The sequence below is a fragment of the Pan paniscus genome, chromosome 6 (assembly GCF_029289425.2).
Source record: "Pan paniscus chromosome 6, NHGRI_mPanPan1-v2.0_pri, whole genome shotgun sequence".
Classification (NCBI taxonomy): Eukaryota; Metazoa; Chordata; class Mammalia; order Primates; family Hominidae; genus Pan; species Pan paniscus.
Genome location: NC_073255.2, coordinates 11,611,306 through 11,633,340, shown reverse-complemented (window position 1 = coordinate 11,633,340; position 22,035 = coordinate 11,611,306). Strand labels below are relative to the sequence as shown.

At 44.3% G+C, this 22,035-nt stretch overlaps 1 protein-coding gene and 1 non-coding gene across 5 annotated transcripts in view; one reads left to right on the top strand and one right to left on the bottom strand.

The window, feature by feature from the left end:
• EIF2AK1 (eukaryotic translation initiation factor 2 alpha kinase 1) overlaps positions 1-21,738 on the bottom strand; it is a 35,776-nt gene extending 14,038 nt beyond the window's left edge. The window contains exons 1-10 of one of the 4 annotated variants that reach the window (XM_034963677.3): positions 21,462-21,738; positions 16,994-17,152; positions 12,361-12,494; positions 11,254-11,291; positions 9,151-9,250; positions 8,230-8,310; positions 6,720-6,819; positions 5,088-5,145; positions 3,049-3,376; positions 691-802 (exon numbers count right to left, since the gene is read on the bottom strand). In XM_034963677.3, coding sequence (XP_034819568.1) covers positions 691-802; positions 3,049-3,376; positions 5,088-5,145; positions 6,720-6,819; positions 8,230-8,310; positions 9,151-9,250; positions 11,254-11,291; positions 12,361-12,494; positions 16,994-17,152; positions 21,462-21,579 — 1,228 coding nt within the window. In that variant the 5' untranslated portion in view covers positions 21,580-21,738. Of the gene's footprint in view, positions 1-690; positions 803-3,048; positions 3,377-5,087; positions 5,149-6,719; positions 6,820-8,229; positions 8,311-9,150; positions 9,251-11,253; positions 11,292-12,360; positions 12,495-16,993; positions 17,153-21,283; positions 21,419-21,461 lie in introns of those variants that run through there. The other 3 variants (XM_008958406.5, XM_034963679.3, XM_034963678.3) reach the window with 3 other exon arrangements.
• LOC112440547 (U6 spliceosomal RNA) lies at positions 19,990-20,094 on the top strand. Its single transcript, XR_003028582.1, has one exon. It is a non-coding gene; the product is annotated as a U6 spliceosomal RNA (small nuclear RNA).
• Positions 21,739-22,035: the final 297 nt, after the last annotated feature.

Below are 22,035 nucleotides of genomic sequence, written 5' to 3'. Positions count from 1 at the left end.
ACCCTTGACATTCTGGGATTTAATGCTAATAAATCTGGTATCCTAGCCCACAGTGGATTAAAGATATTATTACAAATAATGGAATAAGAAAAAAGATAAAATATGTTAGCTCCAGGAGTATGATTCAATCATCTGGAATGCCTCACTTTCCAAAAATGACACAGCATATGGCCCAAAAAATGTAAGTAAATTAATTCATCTATTAATATGATGACATACATTTAGAGGATGGAGAGGTTTTACAGGACTAACACAAAAATTGATAAAGAAAAAATTCTGGCCAGGTACAGACGCTCACGCCTATAATCTCAGCACTTTGGGAGGAGAGGACAGGAGGATTGCTTGAGATCAGGAGTTGGAGACCAGCCTGGGCAGGATAATGAGACCCTGTCTCTACAAAATTTTGTTTTTCAAAATCAGCCAGACATAGTGGCATGCACCTGTAGTCCCAGCTACTCAGGAGGCTGAGGTGGGAGGATCGCTTAGCCAGGGAGGCCAAGGCTATAGTGAGCAGTGGGTGTACAACTGCACTCCTGCCTGAGCAACAAACAGAGCAAAGCTCTGTCTCAAAAAAATACAATAAATAAAAAATAAAAATGAAAACAAAGCACCTGGAGGCAACTCCTACATGAAATGGGGAAGGTGTGACTGTGTCTATTTCCCGGCCCGGCAGACCCAGACGGTACTCACAGGCAGACTCGTCCACATACTCCCGGCCCCGCTTGTTTCTCTCGACTATCCAATCCCATAGCGAGAGCTCACACAGCTGCATCTGGATGTGCAGCATCAGGTGGTACTGTGCCTAGGAGAGGACACAGTGATGGCTCCCATCTTTGCACGATTCACTCGCATTATTCATTTAGCCAACAAATATTCATCTGCCTATTCTGGGCCAAGAGAGTAGGCCTCTAGGGAAGTCATTAAACCTGTGTGGACTTCTCTTTGCAAGACAGAAGTGTCCTCAGGACACAGGCCCACCCAAGAAGCCCAAAGTCTAATGAAAGTGACAGATAAGAAGACTGATAATTAAAACAGGGTGTTGTAATACCAGCAGAAGGGGGGCCAGGCTGAAGTCAGGCAGGGGTCCAATGGCAGAAGCTCTCAACTGTGACCCGGAGAAACTGGTCCTGAAACTGGTCTGCTCGCTACATAAACAGTTTTTAAAGCTAAGAGAAAGCATCAAAGAATGGCTGTATGATATTCTACTACTCTATATATTTCTACAAAGTATATATACTTTGTCTGGCTTCACGTTGTACATAACTAATAACTTATTCAATAAAAAGTTAAGCAAACACTAAGCTTACTGTAGCCCACTGTATATACCATCTGATTTAGGCATCTAAGAAAATTTTCCAAAAAAAATACAGAGAAATGAAATGATTCTGATTAAAAGTCCCCCAAACTCAAGTCATCCAGATTCAGGTGAAAGTGTTCAAAGTTCTAAGTTTCATAAAAAAGCACAGGCTTAGCCAGGCGTGGTGGCTCACACCTGTAATCCCAGCATCTTGGAAGGCCAAGGCAGGTGGATCACGAGGTCAGGAGTTCAAGACCAGCCTGAACAACATGATGAAACCTCGTCTCTACTAAAAATACAAAAAAATCAGCCAGGCGTAGTGGCGCGTGCCTGTAATCCCACTACTCAGGAGGCTGAGGCAGGAGAATTGCTTGAACCTGGGAGGCGGAGGTTGCAGTGAGCTGAGATTGCACCATTGCACTCCAGCCTGGGTGACAGAGCAAGACTCCATCTCCAAAAAAAAAAAAAAAAAAGCACAGGCTTGGTAGGATGCAGTGGCTTATGCCTGTAATCCCAGCACTTTGGGAGGCCGAGGCAGGTGGATCACCTGAGGTCAGGACTTTGATACCAGCCTGGCCAACATGGTGAAGCCCTGTCTCTACTAAAAATACAAAAAAATTAGCTGGGCGTGGTGGTGGGCGCCTGTAATTCCAGCTACTCGGGAGGCTGAGGCAGGAGAATCGCTTGAATCCAGGAGGCAGAGGTTTCAGTGAGCCGAGATCATGCCACCGTACTCCAGCCTGGGTGACAAGAGCAAAACTTTGTCTCAAGAAAAAAAACACAGGCTCAGAAACACATATTCCGTGACAAGAATTAATTCTGCGCTGTGTCTTTGTAGATGGTATATACAGTTTTATAATCTTAACAAGACAGATTATGTGTAGACCCTGACAATTTTCATGTTTTTAGTTTTTTTTTTTATTTTTTTTGAAACAGAGTCTTGCTCTCGTTGCCCAGGCTGGAGTACGGTGGCACAATCTTGGCTCACTGCAACCTCTGCCTCCCGGGTTCAAGCGATTCTCCTGCCTCAGCCTCCTGAGTAGCTGGGATTACAGGCGCACAGCATCACGCCTGGCTAATTTTTGTATTTTTAGTAGAGACGAGCTTTCACCATGTTGGCCAGGCTGGTCTTGAACTCCTGATCTCAGGTGATCTGCCCTCCTCGGCCTCCCAAACTGCCGGGATTACAGGCGTGAGCCACCACACCCGGCCTAATGTTCATGTTTTTAATATTACTACTTAAAATACTGGGGAAAGCATGGTGGCAGCGTGGCCATGGAAAGAGGGTTGTATCAGTATGACCCTCAACAAGAGCCTCCTGAAAACTACAACTAACATAAAACCAATTTTAAAATTAAAAAGAATATCCCGAATACTGAGCTGCTAATCCTACTGGGACTCACCTAAAGTCATGCTGCAAAATCGTTTTGCATAAATATATCTTTATAGCATGATGCTAACATACAACAGAAACAGAGTGTGAGTGAGGCCGCCAACTCTAGGGTACACACTCGAGATGATCTGGAGCTGTAAATGGTCAGGTCGGGGAGGCCAGAAAAGGACGTGGAGGAGTTAACTAAGTGAAGAAGGGAGAACCGAACGCAAAGGCCACATGGCAAGGGGAACATGGCCAGTACAAGAGACTGAACGCAGGGCAGAAGCGCCAGAGCTGAGAGAGGGCGAGAGAAGGCCACACACCTGCACAGTCCCCAATACTGGCCAAATTAGGAGGGTCTGGGAAAGTAATCTACCTCTGTCTGACCCAAAAAGTTGACATTTTCTTCGGAAGATTCTTCGGTGGATGTGAAACTCTCCTCTAGGTGGGAATTACGCCTGAGTGGCAGCTGCTGTTCCACAATTGAACTGGCAGACAAACCAGCCAAGCCATTTTCCTGGAGCTCCAGGGTCGACTCAAGTTCACCAGAGTCTCTTATGACTAAATTGGTGGTGTACTTCACCGACTTGTTATTCTGATTTTCAGTGTCAGATTCTCCAAAGCGTTTTTCTTTTTCTGGGGTGGGCTCAGCAAAGATAATGGATGAGCTGCTACTTTCATCATTTTTAACACCACAATGCTCTCTGAAAAAAAAAAATAGTAAACATAAAAGTCAATGGGCCGAGCACAGTGGCTCATGCCTGTAATCTCAGCACTTTGGGAGGCTGAGGCGGGCAGATCACTTAAGGTCAGGAGTTGGAGACCAGCTTACCCAACATGGTAAAACCCCATCTCAATTAAAAACACAAAAATTAGACGGGTATGGTGGCATACGCCTGTAATCGCAGCTACTGGGGAGGATGAGGCAGGAAAATGACTCGAACCCAGGAGATGGAGGTTATAGTGAGCTGAGATCATGCCACTGTACTCCAGCCTGGGCGACAAAGTGAGTGAGATTCCGTCTCCAAGAAAAAAAAAAGTCGGCCGGGTGCAGTGGCTCATGCCTGTAATCCCAGCACTTTGGGAGGCCAAGACAGACAGATCACAAGGTCAGAAGTTCGAGACCAGCCTGGCCAATATGGTGAAACGCCATCTCTACTAAAAAATACAAAAATTGGCCGGGTGTGGTGGCATGCGCCTATAGTCCCAGCTACTTAGGAGGCTGAGGCAGGAGAATCGCTTGAACCCGGGAGGCAGAGGTTACAGTAAGCCAAGATTGCGCCACTGCACTCCACCCTGGCCAACAGAGTGAGACTCCATCTAAAAAAAAAAAAAAAAAAGCCAATGTACAGGTCTGGCACAGTGGCTCATGCCTATAATCCCAACACTTTGGTAAACCAAGGCGGGAGGATTGCTTGAGCCCAGGAGTTCGACACTAGCCTGAACAACATGGCAAAACCCCATCTCTACAAAAAATACAAAAATTAGCCAGACATGGTGGCGCAAGCTTGTAGTCCCAGCTACTCAGGCAGCTAAGGTGGGAGGATTGCCTGAGTCCAGGAGTTGGAGGCTGCAATGAGCTGTGATCATACCACTGCACTCCAGCCTGGACAAAAGAGCGAGATCCTGTCTCAACAAAAATAATAAAAAATAGGCCAGGTGCAGTGGCTCACACCTGTAATCCCAGCACTTTGGGAGGCCAAGGCAGGCAGATCACCTGAGTTCAGGAGTTTGAGACCAGCCTGGCCAACATGGCAAAACCCCGTCTCTACTAAAAATACAAAAATTAGGCAGGCATGGTGGTGCAGGCCTATAATCCCAGCTTCTAGGGAGGCTAAGTCAGGAGGATCGCTTAAACCTGGGAGGCAGAGGTTGCAGTGAGCTGAGATCACATCACTGCACTCCAACCTGGGCGACAGAGCGAGACTCCATCTCAAAAAAAAAAAAAATACCAACAGGAAATATCTGAAAGGAAGAAATAATTTAACATTTTGTAATGAAAATAAGCAAAGTCTAAAATACTCCTCCTGAGCTCCTTGTAGCAAAAGACAAAGATAGCCCAATGCAGGCCAGGTGCAGTGGCTCACGCCTGTAATCCCAGCACTTCGGGAGGCCGAGGTGGGCACATCACGAGGTCAGGAGATCGAGACCACCCTGGCTAACACGGTGAAACCCCGTCTCTACTAAAAATACAAAAAACTAGCTGGGTGTGGTGGCGGGCACCTATAGTCCCAGCTATTCGGGAAGCTGAGGCAGGAGAATCGCTGCAACACAGGAGACGGAGGTTGCAGTGAGCCAAGATTGTGCCACTGCACTCTAGTCTGGGTGACAGAGCGAGACTCTGTCGCCAAAAAAAAGAACAAAAGCCCAATGCAGGTGACAAGAGGTAATGTCCTAATATGTAAAAGGACATACCTGTCCTCTTCCTGGTCGGAGAGCACTTCCAGAGATGGCAACTCAATGGCAGCTCTGTCTGCTGAATGAAAACAAACAACAATCATCTTCAAACAGCCCAGTTTTTCAAATTGTAGTCAAAGACAGAGTTAAAATATACAAATAGTGTCAAATGAGACTACAAGTCTAAAAATGTCATGACCTTCTGGCAAAATACAAAAAGTTTATTCAAATGGCACGTGTTAGGAACCGTAAAAACAAAGCCATGCAACTATACGAGGGGTCAGCAAACAGCACAGAGGACTTGACAGTAAATATTTTAGGTTTTAGGGCCCTCTGGGACTCTGCTGTAACTGAACAATTCTGTTATGGTATAAAAGCAGCCATAGGCCCAGTGGCTCATGCCTGTAATCCCAACTCTTTGGGAGGCCGAGGCTCGAGGATCACTTGAGCTCAGGTGTTTAAGAACAGCATGCACAATATAGTGAGATTCCCCATCTCTATTTTTAAAACAAAATTTAATGTAATTTTTTTTTTTTTTTGAGGCAATCTCGCTCTGTTGCCCAGGGTGGAATGCATTGGCATGATCTTGGCTCACTGCAACCTCCACCTCCCGGGTTCAAGTGATTCTGCTGCCTCAGCCTCCCGAGTAGCCGGGACTACAGGTGCTCACCACCATGCCCACCTCATTTTTGTATTTTTATTAGAGATGGGGTTTCACCATATTGGCCAGGCTGGTCTCGAACTCCTGACCTTGTGATCCTCCTGCCTCGGCCTCCCAAAGTGTTGGGATTACAGCCATGAGCCACACTGCCCCCAGCTAACTTTAAATTTAAAAAGCAGCCATAGACAATATATAAATGAAGAGCCTGTGTTCTAATAAATTTTATTTATTGATATTTAAATTTTGGGCCAGGCACAGAGGCTCATGCCTATAGTCCCAGCACTCTGGGAGGCCGAGGCAGGTGGATCACTTGAGGTCAGGAGTTCAAGACCAGCTTGGGCAACATGGTGAAACCCCATCTGTACTAAAAATACAAAAATTAGCCAGGCGTGGTGGCGCACACCTGTAATCCCAGCTACTCGGGAGGCTGAGGCAGAAGAATCACTTAAGCCCAGGAGGCAGAGGTTGCAGTGAGCAAAGATCGCGCCACTACACTCCAGCCTGGGTGACAGAGCGAGACTCTGTCTCAAAAAAATGAAAAGAAAAAAATAATTTCACATAATTTTCACAAAATCTTCTGATTTTGTTTAACTATTTAAAAATGTAAAAACCAACCAGGCGCGGTGGCTCACACCTGTAATCTCAGCACTTTGGGAGGCCGAGGCGGGTGAATCACGAGGTCAGGAGATCGAGACCATCCTGGCTAACACGGTGAAACCCTGTCTCTACTAAAAAATACCAAAAAAAAAGTTAGCTGGCCGTGGTGGCGGGCACCTGTAGCCCCAGCTACTCGGGAGGCTGAGGCAGAAGAATGGTGTGAACCCAGGAGGCGGAGCAGCCTGGGCGACAGAGTGAGACTCCGTCTCAAAAAAAATATGTAAAAACCATTCTCAGCTTGTGGTATGTACAAAAACAAAGGCAGGCCAGATTTGGTGCACGGGCTAAAGTTTGCCAACGCTTCAACTACCATATCATCAAAAACGGCTTACCTCGTGGCTGAATCACGTGAACATGTTCTATCCACGCAGTGTGATAGCCAACAATATTGGGGTGCTGAAGACCTGCCAGCACCTTCACTTCCCGTAGGACCTAGAAAAGAAATGGAATTAGATCTGCCTTTTGCTGATAACTTGTTAAATGCTTATGCAATACTTCTTGTTCCAGAGCAAAATACAGATGGCCCCTGACTTACAATGGTATGAAGACATCACAATTTTTGACGTACTTTGAATTTTGATCTTTTCTCCAGCTTGCAGTATGCGGTGCATGAGATATATGGTATTTTATTATAAAATATGCTTTGTGCTAGATGATTCTGTCCAACTATTGAGTAATGTAAGTGTTTGAAGCACATTTAAGGTAGGCAGGGTAAGCTATAATGTTCGGTAGGTTATGCATATTAAAATGCATCTCCAATTTACAATATTTTCAATTTATGATGGGTTTATCAGGACATAATCCCATCATAAGATGGAGGACCATCTGTAATGAAAACTCCTCTGTACAAGGCATCTACACTATGTTAAAATAATAGAAATTTTTTTTTTTTTTTTTTTGAGACAGAGTCTCACTCTGTTGCCCAGGCTGGAGTGAAGTGGTGCCATCTTGGCTCACTGCAACCTCTTTGCTGGGTTCAAGTCATTCCTGTGCTTCAGCCTCCCGAGCAGCTGGGATTACAAGCATGCACTACCACACCCAGCTAATTTTTGTGTTTTTAGTAGAGACAGGGTTGTGCCATGTTGGCCAGGCTGGTCTCACACTCCTGGCCTCAAGTGATCTGCCTGCCTTCGCCTCCCAAAGTGCTGGGATTACAGGCGTGAGCCACTGCACCTGGCCAATATAATGGAAATATTTTTGAGAAACAAATGGCAATTGTTATAGCAACTAAATAACATATTTATAGGGCACTTTATACTTTTTATGGCACACTTATCACCATTCTCTCTTTTGATTCCTACCCCAGTCCTCCAAGGTAAGTAAAATCACTACCGTCACTACTATTTCAGGGCAGGTGACAGAAGTGGCTCAGAGGACTGGACAACTCGTCCAGAACCACACAGCATGTCAGGGAGAAGACTGACCTGGAACTGGGCTCCTGTTTTTTCATAACTAGCTATATTATATATCGATCATTTATTTAAAGAAATTAACATATTTTAAAAATTATACATATATATATATAAATTAGCCAGGCATGGTGGCAGATGCCTGTAATCCCAGCTACTTGGGAGGAAGGAGAATCCTTGAACCCTGGGGGGCGGAGGCTGCAGTGAGCCGAGATCATGCCACTTTACTCCAACCTGGCCAAAAGAGTGAAACTCCATCTCAAAACAAAAAATAATAATAATTTAATTTTGGTACTTTACTATAACCCCATTCCTAGTAAACTGGAAATCCACACCGCCTACTTTTGCCAAATATACACATATACATGTATAACTCTTTCAAAAAGAACTAAATACACAATTATTCAAAATAAGTAATTTTTAAAAATCATACCTTCATGCAAACTGTTTTAGTTGCACCCTTAATCAGGATTTTTTTTATGGCATAATACTGACCATCTAATTTATTCCTGACCTGAAAAGTAGAAGAAAAGACAAAGTATATTGTGTCATTAAACTTTAACTGAATAAAGAGGTTCTTTTAATCTGAGCTTAGACAATCCAAACTAGCCAAAGAGGTAAAATATAGCTAAAGACATGTCTCCTTACTATGTTCAGGGAAGTCAGCCGGACTAAGAGCTTTTCAGATAGTGTTGGAAGTCTAGCTCCTAAGAAGCTCTAGGCTGAAGAACGGGAATGTTAGCAAAAGGTGTGTGTTAGCTCAAAACACAGTAGTACAACTTTTTTTGGTAACACATTTTTTAATTAAAATTAACTATAGGTCAAAAATTCAAAGTTTCCAAAATCCATGTAAACAATCAACACTGTTAGAAAAACATTACAACCTGCCCACTTCCCTGTACATGACAAATGTTAAAGAAGAGTAAATATACAAGATTTCTTGGAATTTTCCTTTGAGTACATTATATAATAATAATGAAAACAGGCCGAGCACGGTGGCTTATGCCTGTAATGCCAGCACTTTGGAAGGCCGAGGTGGGTGGATCACGAGGTCAGGAGATCAAGACCATCCTGGCCAACACGGTGAAACCCCGTCTCTATTAAAAATACAAAAATTAGCTGGGTGTAGTGGCACATGCCTGTAATCCCAGCTACTCGGGAGGCTGAGGCAGAAGAATCGCTTGAACCAGGGAGTCGGAGGTTGCAGTGAGCTGAGATTGCGCCGCGCACTCCAGCCTGGCGACAGAGCGAGACTCCATCTCAAAAAAATAAATAAATAAAAGAATAATGAAAACAATATCTGAAAACACAATTATTTAGGGTAGTAGGTCAAAACAAGTACGTGGAAGACAACCTTGTATACTCTTCCGTATCCACCTTTTCCTAAGATGGCAAGTTCTTCAAATTCATTTAAGTAACGTGAAGTTTGTGCTTCCAAGGCTACTTCCCTTGATCTGAAAGTTAAATACAAACAATCAATATTAAAACATGAGAGAATCAAAATGTTCTAGGATACCTCATGCTCACAGGATTACTAACCTCACAAACCTCATGTATCACTAAGCTGTGCTGATTTGGAAAGGATGGGCTAAAATGAAATTTTTCATCCCTATGAAGAAAACAAAATCAGGTGTTTTACCAGTAACGGGTATTCCAAGTAGAAATTATTACCAATGTTGTACAGCAGAAATCCTAAGAATCACTAAGCTGTGCTGATTTGGAAAGGATGGGCTAAAATGAAATTTTTCATCCCTATGAAGAAAACAAAATCAGGTGTTTTACCAGTAACGGGTATTCCAAGTAGAAATTATTACCAATGTTGTACAGCAGAAATCCTAAGAATCACTAAGCTGTGCTGATTTGGAAAGGATGGGCTAAAATGAAATTTTTCATCCCTATGAAGAAAACAAAATCAGGTGTTTTACCAGTAACGGGTATTCCAAGTAGAAATTATTACCAATGTTGTACAGCAGAAATCCTAAGAATCACTAACAGCCAGCAGTTGGTTAGCTAAACTCAGAAATAAATTTACTGAAATTTCAGCTGGGCGTGGTGGCTCACGCCTGTAATCCCAGCACTTTGGGAGGCCGAGGAGGGCAGATCATGAGGTCAGGAGTTCAAGACCAGCCTGGCCAACATGGTAAAACCCCGTCTCTAGTAATAATTCAAAAATTAGCCGGGTGTGGTGGCGGGTGCCTGTAATCCCAGCTACTCCGGAGGCTGATGCAGGAAAATTGCTTGAACCCAGGAGGCAGAGGTTGCAGTGAGCCGAGATTATGCCACTGCACTCCAGCCTGGGTGACAGAGCAAGACTCCGTCTCAAAAAAAAAAAAAAAAAATTACTGAAATTTCTTTTTTATTTATTTTTCTTCTAAGACAGGGTCTTGCTATGTTGCCCAGGCTAGATTGCAGTGGCTATTCACAGGTGTGATCCTGCTACTGAGCAGCACCAGAGTACTGACCTGCTCTGTTTCCAACCTGGGCTAGTTCACTCCTCCTTAGGCAACCTGGTGGTCCCTTGCTCCTGGGAGATCAAGGTCACCATACTGATGCCAGACTTAATGTGGACACCAGACTGGCATAGTGCACTACAGCCCAGGACTCCTGGGCTCAAGCAGTCGTCTTGCCTCAGCCTCCCAAGTAGCTGGGACTGGGTATGCACCACCATAAGCAGCTACTTAAATTTCTTAATGATGTAGACCAATTAGATTTTTTTTTAATGTAGAGTGCTTTATCAAGATATAATTCACATACTGTCAAATTCACCTCTCTCAAATGTACAATTCAGTGGTTTTTAGTACCTAAAGTTGTGCAACCATCACCGCTACCTAATTTCAGAATATTTTCATCACCCCCAAAATAAACCCTATATCCATTAGCTTTCACTCCCCATCCTTCCCTTACCCCACTCCCTGAAAACCACTATTTACGTCTCCATGGATTCACCTACTCTGGATATTTCATAGAAATGAAAACACACAATATGTGGCCTTTTATGACTGGCTGTTTTTACTTAGGATGTTTTCAAGATTCATCCATATTGTAGCATGAATCCGTACTTCATTCCTTTTAATAGCTGAATAACACTTTATTGCAGGGATAGACCACATGCTTATCTATTCATGGGCTGATGAATATTTAGGTCAGACCAGTTAGATTTTAAACTAGTATTTAAACTAGCCAGAATTCAATGGTCCCCCTAACAGAGCCTGGGTATCAGGAATCTGAATTAACAGTGTGACCATGGAATCCACACTCAGTGGTGAGAGGCAGGGGATCAAAGAGGAGGGAATAAGAAGCAAAGCAAGTCTCAGAGCAGTATTTAATTGCTGAGAACAAAGTTTTTAATGTTCATAAACAATACTAACGATATTATGTTTTAACCTCAAATCAGTATTTTCTTAATTTTGATTTCTTTTCAATAGTCCACATAATCAAGAAAGTTTTTCACACATACCTGATTTTCTGGATATGAGAAATATCCTCACAAGGATCCTACAATTAAAAAATTGTTTTTAAAAAGCATTTTGAAAACTTGCATGGAATAAAGAATCTATCAAAATTCAATATCACATTAACAACCCCAAATGCATAAACAATATTTTAAAAACCACTGGCTTTTTCAGTATTACTTAAGAGTTTACAACTGAAAATATTTCAAAGCTGAGAACAGACCAGCAAGCAGACAAGACTGACGTCACCTTCAAAATCCATGCAGGAGCTCCCCACCCCTCCTGCCTGCCCACCTCTCTCGCGTGTATGGTGGCACCTGGCACCCTGCTTCTGCCCGTGCCCCCTCAGTCCATTCGCAACACAGCAGCCAGTGTGACCCCACTAAAATGTAAGTCAGATTGTGTCACTCCTCTAATCAAAATCCTGTACCACCTCCCATCTTACTAAGTAAAAACCATAAATTAGGTAGGGCGCGGTGGCTCACGCCTGTAATCCCAGCACTTGGGAGGCCAAGGCAGGCACATCACGAGGTCAGGAGTTCGAGACCAGCCTAGCCAACATGAAGAAACTCTGTCTCTACTAAACATACAAAAAATTAGTTGGGCGTGGTGGCAGGTGCCTGTGGTCCCAGCTACTTGGGAGGCTAAGGCAGGAGAATCCCTTGAATCTGGGAGGCAGAGGTTGCAATGAGCCAAGATTGCGCCACTGCACTCCAGCCCAGATGACAGTGCGAGACTCTGTCTCAAAACGAAACAAAACAAAAATAAATTGAAATTGTCTCAAGATCCCAGTCCATCTGTGCCCTCTCCTTTGCCTCTCCTCTCTTTTTTTTTTTTTTTTTTTTCAGGCAGGTTCTCACTCTGCTGCTCAGGCTGGAGTGCAGTGGCACAACCATGGCTCACTGCAGCCTTGAACTCCTGGCCTCAAATGATCCATCTCAGCCTCCCAAAGTGCTGGGATTAAGGCATGAGCCACACCACCACGCCTGGCCTAGAGTTTATACTTTTAAAAACTTGTTTTATAATCAGAATTTCACAGTGCTTTAAAATATAATTATCATAAAATTAAAGTATATTTTTGTCATACCCAAAGTATATTTTTTAGGGCTTACCTGACGAACTCTCTCTTTAGCAGACCTCATTAAGTGAGTAATAGCTCTGTTGTGATGTAGTCTCAATGAGCTAAACTCGTCACTACAAGTGAAAGAAGACAGCAGCCCCATTTTGATAAACGTCTGGCAAAGTACTATAAAAAGAATATGAAAAACTATTATTAGAAACATCTTTAATAAAATGGCAATTTTAAAGTGTACACAGAGAATAATGTGTAATAATAGCAATATATACAAAAACCTCAATAGGAAAAATACTATATTTATAAACACGTTAAACTTGGAGAATGTTCTCTAGAATAACGTAAAAGAAATTTTTTTTTTGAGACAGAGAGTGCAGTGACAACTATCTTGGCTCACTGTAACCTCCACCTCCCGGGTTCAAGTGATTTTTCTGCCTCAACCTCCCAAGTACCTGGGATTACAGGCGTGTGCCACCATGCCCAGCTAATTTTTCTATTTTTAGTAAAGACGGGGTTTCGCCACATTGGCCAGGCTGGTCTCGAACTCCTGGCCTCAAGTGATCTGCCCAACTCCACCTCCCAAAGTGCTGGGATTACAGGCGTGAGCCACCAGGCCCAGCCCTTAGATAAATTTTTTTTAAAAGCGAAGAAACTTGGGGAATGATTCTCTAAAAGAGAAGGAGCAACTAGTACACTCATTCATGAAAAGCACAACTATAATTACTTCTCTTTTTTTTTTTTTTTTTGAGATGGAGTCTCACTCTGTCACGCAGGCTAGAGTGCACTGGCGCGATCTCGGCTCACTGCAAGCTATGCCTCCCGGGTTCATGCCATTCTCCTGCCTCAGCCTCCTGAGTAGCTGGGACTATAGGCGCCTGCCACCACGCCCAGCTAATTTTTTTGTATATTTAGTAGAGAAGGGGTTTCACCATGTTAGCCAGGATGGTCTCGATCTCCTGACCTCGTGATCCACCCACCTCGGCCCCCCAAAGTGCTGGGATTACAGGCGTGAGCCACCGCACCCGGCCTATAATTACTTCTCTTACCCTGTACAGTCACTTGTTTACCAAGACTAGTCAGTAAAGTACTAAGCTGTTTCTAAAAAAAGGGCAAACAAAAAAGAGAGTAAACAAACTCTTCTGACATTCCACACATTACCCTTTGCTGTTAGGCAGTAAGAGAAGAATAAGAGCAGGAGGGCAAACATATGATGAGAACTTACAACAAAAGTGACCATTCATCGTCACGAAATACCTTTAACCAACATACAAAGAGCCCATGGTACACGTGTGTAAACCAAATATCAAGCTCCTTAGAAAAAGTAAGTTTCCACAAAGGTGCCTTGGCTCCTACTCATTCAACAAATACAGATACCAATGAGGACATTTTTTTTCTTTTTTTTTTTTTTTGAGACAGAGTCTCGCTCTGTCGCCCGGGCTGGAGTGCAATGGCACGATCTCGGCTCACTGCAACCTCCGCCTCCAGGGTTCATGCGATTTTCCTGCCTCAGTCGCCTGAGTAGCTGGGATTACAGGTGCACACCACCACGCCTGGCTAATTTTTTTTTTTTTTTTTTTTTTGAGACAGAGTCTCACCCTGTTGCCCAAATTGGAGGGCAGTGGAGCGATCTCAGATCACTGCAACCTCCACCTCCTGGATTCTAGGGATTCTCATGCCTCACCCTCCCAAGTAGCTGGGATTACAGGCACCCGCCAACATACCTGGCTAATTTTTGTATTTTTAGTAGAGATGGGGTTTCACCATGTTGGCCAGGCTGGTCTCGAACACCTGACCTCGTGACCCGCCCACCTCAGCCTCCCAAAGTGCTAGGATTACAGGCGTGAGCCACCGTGCCCCACCAAGGATATTCTTTCTGCATCAAAAACTCTACAGTTATGAAAGCCACATTTGTTGCTAAAAAAAAGAAAAAAGAAATAGAAAACTCTCCATTTAGATTATCAACTCACTGATTACATCAAAAACATTTATTTAAATAACCTTGTTTTAAACTTCAGTCATCTAGACTGGGCACGGTGGCTCACACCTGTAATCCCAGCACTTTGGGAGGCCGAGGCCAGTGGATCATGAGGTCACGAGATCGAGACCATCCTGGCTAACACAGTGAAACTCCGTCTCTACTAAAAATACAAAAAATTAGCCGGGTGTGGTGGTGGGTGCCTGTAGTCCCAGCTACTTGGGAGGTTGAGGCAAGAGAATCGCTTGAACCCAGAAGGTGGAGGTTGCAGTGAGCCGAGATCGCACTACCACACTCCAGCCTGGGCGACAGAGCAAGACTCCTTATCAAAAAAAAAAAAAAAAAAAGTCATCTAAAGAGGCTGTATATAAGGAATTCAAAATTATCTTAAAATCAGTAAAATTCACAGGATTGCTTTAATCATGTACAAGATTACTGTATTTTTCTAATCTGCTTCTCTATTTGATGAGACTAATACAATAATTCCCAGGCACCAATGCTTCAGAACCTAAGGAATACACTTCCTTCGGTTCACCCCACCTCCCACCACATATGCCACTGCTTGGAATGCAGTGTATTATTTGCTTTATTCAAGAAGCAGTAGGTGTACAATGTACAGATATTTGTACCATTTTTCATGTCCCGTCAAGTTTATCAAAATTATAATGTATCTTTAACTTAAAACGCATTCAGTTTTAAGACCACATAAAAGTATCTATAAGTTTGAGACTGTTTTGGTTAAAAAAAAAAAAAAAAGAACCTCAGAATCTCTGGCTGGAACTATTCTTTTTTTTTTTCTCTAGAGGCCGAGTCTTACTATGTCACCCAGACTGGAGCACACTGGTTACTCACAGGAGTGATCAAAGCACACTGAAGGCCGAGGCGGGTGGATCACCAGGTCAGGAGTTCGAGACCAGCCTGAACAACATGGTGAAACCCCGTCTCTATTAAAAATACAAAAATTACCCGGGCATGGTGGCACGTGCCTACCCCAGCTACTCGGGAGGGTGAGGCAGGAGAATCACTTGAACCCGGGGGTTGGAGATTGCAGTGAGCGGAAATCGCGCCAATGCACTCCAGCCTGGGCAACAGAGTGAGACTCCATCTCGAGGAAAAAAAAAATTGTGAGCATTATCATAGTATAGATGCAAAAGAACTATATTTCATTTATTCAATTTTATGCAATTACAGGATCCACAGTTATATTTGTAAGGAATTACTCAAAGAAAAATGTAAGCTGAATTGAAGTAGGGAAATTATTAATATTTATTTCACTCCAATTTTTGTATACCAGATGCTTTCGAGACTCACAGCATTAAACAACATATTTTTATTTTGTATTTTTAATTTTTGTGAGTACATGGTAGATGTATATATTTATGGGGGTACATGAGATATTTTGATACAGACATGTGATGTGTAATAATCACATCAGGATAAATGGGGTATCCATCATCTAAAGCATTTATCCCTTCTTTGTGTTACAAACAATCCAATTATATTCTTTTCGTTATTTTTATTTTGTTGAGACTGAGTCTTGCTCTGTCGCCAGGCTGGTGTGCAATGGCGCGATCTCAGCTCACTGCAACCTCCGCCTCCCAGGTTCAAATGATTTTCCAGCCTCAGCCTCCCAAATTACAGCTGGGATTACAGGTGCCCGCCACCATGCCCAGCTAATTTTTGTATTTTTAGTAGAGACAGGGTTTCACCATGTTAGCCAGGATGGTCTCGATCTCTTGACCTCATGATCCACCCGCCTCAGTCTCCCAAAGTGCTGGGATTACAGGTGTGAGCCACCGCGCCCAGCCCATTCTTTCTTTTTTTTTTTTTGAGATGGAGTTTCGCTCTTGTTGCCCAGGCTGGAGTGCAGTGGCGTGATCTCGGCTCACTGCAACCTCTGCCACCCGGGTTCAAGCAATTCTCCTACCTCAGCCTCCCAAGTAGCTGAGATTACAGCCATGTGCCATCACGCCTGGGTAGTTTTGCATTTTTTTTTTTAATAGAGATGGGATTTCACCATGTTGGTCAGGCTGGTCTCAAACTCCTGACCTCAAGTGATTCACCCACCTTGGCCTCCCAAAGTGCTGGGATTACAGGCATGAGCCACTGCGCGTGGTCATCTTTTTGTTATTTTTTAAATGTACAATAAATTATTGTTGACTGTAGTCACTCTGCTGTGCTATCAAATACTAGATCCAATGTATTCTAACTATATTTTTGTACCCATTAACCATCCTCCACTATCCTCCCAGCCTCTGGGAACCATCATTCTACTATATCTCCATTAGTTCAATTGTTTTAATTTTTACCTCCCATGAATAAGTGAGAACAGCAACACAGTATTTTTACAAGCTTTATTTATTTATTTATTTTTGAGACAGTCTCACTCTTTCACCCAGGCTGGAGTGCAGTGGCGCTATCTCGGCTCACTGCAACCTCCACCTCCCCAGTTCAACTGATTCTCCGCCTCAGCCTCCCGAGTAGCTGGGGTTACAGGCGCCTGCCACAACACCCGGCTAATTTCCATATTTTGAGTAAAGAGGGGGTTTCGTCATGTTAGCCAAACCGATCTCGATCTCCGGACCTCGGGTGATCCGCCCACCTCAGCCTCCCAAAGTGCTGGAATTACAGGCATGAACCACGGAGCCCAGCCTTTACAAGCTTTATTTAGCAAGATTCATTTATTCTTACTTACACTTAAACACCTGTCTTGAACGAAGTGGGTTTGGTTCATGCACATGGCTCAAGTGCTCCAGCAAAGAAACCAGCAAGAGTTGGTTTGCAACTGCAAAAGGGAAGGTTGGCTGTTGTAGGGGTTCTTTTAACACCTGGAGTTCTGCTGGAACATCAGATTCTAAAAATTAAAAAGGAAAATATTTTTAAATTAATGGTAAACCTGTCTCATAATGACAAAACCATATATTCTAATTAATGAAACATGAAATATTTAAATGTAAGCAGATAAAAACCAAAAGAATAGTTATGCTGAGTTGGGTTAATCAAGAAAGGCTTTCTGGAAGTGAATTTGGAGCTGAATCCTGGAAGCTGGAGGATCAGCAGAAAGATGCCGTGAGACAGAGGAGAAACAGTTTTCTGATGTGTCCAATAGTACAAATAAATCAATACGCAAGGAAGTGGGACTAGGATGGCTTCCTTCCTTTGAGAAGACAGCCAAGACCCAGGCATAAAGAAAGAAGTTAGGCAGAGGATGGCCGGGCGCGGTTGTTCATGCCTGTAATCCCAGCACTTTGGGAGGCTGAGGCCAGTGGATCACCTGAGGTCGGGAGTTTGAGACCAGCCTGACCAACATGGAGCAACACCATCTCTACTAAAAATACAAAATTAGCCGGGCGGTGGTGGCGGGCGCCTGTAATCCCAGCTACTCAGGAGGCTGAGGCAGGAAAATAGTTTGAACCTGGGAGGCAGAAGTTGCGGTGAGCCGAGATCAACCATTGCATTCCAGCCTTGGCAACAAGAGCGAAACTCCGTCTCAAAAAAAAAAAAAAAAAAAAAAAAAGAAGTTGGGCAGATGACAGAGGGAAAGATAGGAAAAATAGAAACTTTTCTCGATGAGCATGTGCTACTTATCTACATGTACAGTCCTTCAATGCTCAAAAAATAATATAAGGTAAGTGTTGATCCTCATTTTACAGATGAAAACACTGATCTCAGAGAGGCTGAGGAACCAGTGAACAAGGCAGATCAGACTGACTCCCGAACCCCATCCTCTTTGCACTGTATGAGACCATGCAGACAGACGAGTTGGCACTAAGGCTGAAGGTCGTTAAGTTCTCACTTACTGTTTATTTAAGACATTACTAAACAGGTAAAAAAAAAAAAAAAAACAAAAAACAAAAACAAAAAAAACCTAGCTGGGCACAGTGGCTCATGCCTGTAATCCCAGCACTTTGAGAGGCCGAGGCAGGCAGATCACCTAAGGTCAGGAGTTCGAGACCAGCCTGGCCAACATGGAGAAACCCTGTCTCTACGAAAAAACAAAATTAGCCAGGCGTGGTGGCGCATGCCTGTAATCAATCCTAGCCACTCAGGAGGCTGAGGCAGGAGAATCCCTTAAACCCAGGAGGCAGAGGTTGCGATGAGCTGAGATCGTGCCATTGCACTCCAGCCTGGGCAACAAAGTGAAACTCTGTCTCAAAAAAAAAAAAAAAAAAAAACTAGCTGGGTGTGGTGGCTCACATCTGTAATTCCAGCACTTAGAGAGGCTGAGGCAAGCAGATCACCTGAGGTCAGGAGCTCAGGACCAGCCTGGCCAACACGGTGAAACACCGTCTCTACTAAAAATACAAAAATTAGGTGAGCGTGGTGGTGTGCACCTGTGATCCCAGCTACTCAGGAGGCTGAGGCAGGAGAATTGCTTGAACCCAGGAGGTGGAGGTTGCAGTGAGCCGAGATCCAGCCATTGCACTCCAGCCCGGGCAACGGTGTGAGACTCAGTCTCAAAAAAAAAAAAAAAGACCGGGTACGGTGGCTCACGCCTATAATCCCAGCACTTTGGGAGGCCGAGGCAGGTGTATCACAAGGTCAGGAGTTCAAGACCGGCCTGGCCAAGATGGTGAAACCCCCTCTCTACCAAAAATACAAGAAATTAGCTGGGTGTGGTGGCAGACGCCTGTAATCCCAGCTACTCCGGAGGCTGAGGCAGAGAACTGCTTAAACCTGGAGGGGCGGAGGTTGCAGTGAGCCGAGATCGCGCGACTGCACTCCAGCCTGGGCAACAGAGGGAGACTCCATCTCAAGGAAAAAAAAAAAAAAAAAAAAAAAAAAAATATATATATATATATATATATATATATATATATATAAACTCTGTCTGGACATTCTGGGCCTCTTTGGAAGAAAAGGCCATATGTCAGCACAACAGTATTCTCGGTAACCCAGGAAAAGAAAAATTTTAAAAGCTTATCTAAGATCACTCCCTTCAAAAATTATCTTTAGTTTGCAGAAACCCTTATCACAATGTTACAGAAAAGACACACTTGCATGTTTACAGCAGGGACTTTTCCTATGACATAATACTTTCTATATTACTGAGCTATAATATACCACCTTATATGTGGGGAAAAAGTTATTTGTCCATTAAAAAATAGTTTTTTAAAATTTTCTTCTGTTAATAGCCTACTGGAATTACTACCACACTCTGCTTTTGTTTCTCTTTCTGGTCAAAAATCATAGGCTTGGCTGGGCACAGTGGCTCACGCCTACAATCCTAGCACTTTGGGAAGCTGAGGCAGGAGGATCCGTTGAACCCAGGAGTTTGAGACCAGACTGGGCAACAAAAGGAGACCCCATCTCTTTTTTTTTTTTTTTTTTTTTTTTTTTTTTGAGACAGAGTCTCACTCTGTTGCCCAGGCTGGAGTGCAGTGGCACGATCTCAGCTCACTGCAACCTCTGCCTCCCGGACGACCCCATCTCTTTAAGAAAAAAAAAATTATAGGTAGTATTAAGGATAAAAATGCAACAACATTTCCATGTATTAATTCCATTTGAATCAATCAAAACCATTTCAACTCGGTTTGCACCTTTATTTTTTCTCATATGCTTTCTCTTACAGGAATAATTTGTAGCTTTAAATCAATTGCAACACATTTTTTTGTTTCATGCTTCAAATCAAAGTGTATTCTCTGCAGTCATTCTATTGGAATTACCATATAGTTAAAACCTCCCTGAATCGTGCTCACTTCAGCAGCACATATACTAAAAACTGGAACGACACAGAGATTAGCACAGCTCCCGCACAAGAATGAAACACAAATTCCTGAAGCATTCCATTAAAAGAAAAAAAAAGAAAAAAAAAAACCTGAATCAATGTTGTTGTTGTTGTTGTTGTTGTTGTTGTTTTTCCTCTGTCTCCCAGGCTGGAGTACAGTGGTGCGATCTCGGCTCACTACAACCTCTGCCTCCTGGGTTCAAGCAAGCGATTCTCCTGCCTCAGCCTCGAAAGTAGCTGGGATTACAGGCGACCGCCACCACGCCCAGCTAATTTGTATTTTTAGTAGAGAGGGGGTTTCACCATGTTGACCAGGCTGGTGTTGAACTCCTGACCTCAGGTGATCCGCCCACCTCAGCCTTCCAAAGTGCTGGATTACAGGCGTGACCCCACTGGGCCAATGTATTCATTCTTAATAGCACAATTTAATTTTTAATATTGCTAAAACACCTGGCAGCAACTAAAGACTCTATTTCACTTTCATCAAAATTGTGGACTCTTTCACCTAGTTAGAGTCAATGTTTTAAGCATCTCTTACTCTATGCTAAGTAACTTAGCTACCCCGTATCTCCTAGTAAACAAAAGCCTCAAAAAAACTTGGGGGCTGAGAGTGGTGGCTCACATCTATAATCCCAGCATTTTGGAAGGCCGAGGCGGGAGAATCGCTTGAGGCCAGGCGTTCGAGACCAGCCTGGGAAACACAGCAAGACCCATCTCTGCAAAAAAAAAATTAAAAAATTAGCTGGGCATAGTGGTGTGCACCTGTGGTCCCAGCTACTCGGGAGGCTAAGGCTGGAGGATCACTTGAGCCCAGGAGTTGGAGGCTGCAATGAGCTATGATTGTGCCACTGCACTCCAGCCTGGGTGACACAGCAAGCCTGTCTTCAAAAAAAACTTGGGCCTTTTTATTAAACCAAAGACGTTTATTTATTTCCACGCTGCCTCACTATAAGAAATCTTTAGTTCTCCTTCCAATGAAGCAAAAGACAAGAAAAGCTCCAATGAAGCAAAAGACAAGAAGAGCTACAAATTACAACTCTTAACCCAAACTATTCAGCGTATAGTTTGCAAAGTCTCCTTGCAGTAATGAAAGAAGATCGTTCTCAACCAATGACAAAAGCCAGGGCATGGGGGCAAGACGGTGGCCTCGGGGATGTCCCCAGCCATCCGAAGGCCTCAGTCCCCAGAGAGGAAACCAAGAAACAGAAATGTAAACAAAGGAGGGAGAAGCAGACGTTCTTTTCAATAAATATTTACCTTACCCGACGGCCCGCCCGCCGCCCCCCCTCGCACTGCGCGGCTGGGCCGCCGGTTCAACCCTGGAGGCAGCCAAAGTCGCCCAGGTCTTCAGGCAAACCTCAGGGCTGCCTATGCCGCCCAGAAACGCAGGTGGACAGAGAGAGCAGAGCGGCGACGCCGCGATCCGATCCCTCACCGTCATATTTGGGGTCCGGGCCCTCGGCGGGAAAGTCGATGGCCGGCGGCGCAGCCACAGCCCCAGCCCCGTCGCCCTCCTCTTCGCGCTTGCGGACCCCGGAGTTGCCCCCCTGCATCGCCGGCCGCGCGCGGGCCGCAGCCCAGCCCGCCGGCCAGCCCAGCACTGCCACACTCCGATGCTGCAGCTAGCGCCGTCCGACCCGGAAGTAACCCCTCACCAGACGGAAAACCAGCCTCGGCCACGCGCGCACCTTCACTGGGGGGCGGGGCTGTAGCAGACTCCGCCCTTTATCAGACAAGAAGAGTTGGGCGTGTCCGGCCCCGGCGTACCCCCGGCGCATGCGCTCTGGTGGGCTCGTCTACCGGCGGCTGGGTTTCAGGGGCGCCCAGGTGAACCCTGGCCTAGTTCCCAGCTACCCCAGAAGGGTCTTAGCGCTCACGTCTCACGCCCAGACTCGAGTGTCAGTGTAAGAATCAGGTGTCTGCAAAGACTAATCGAAACATATTTACCTTTTGTGGGTACAGCAATGACTTTGGTCATTTGTTTTCCAGGAAAAAAATTTTAAAAAGCA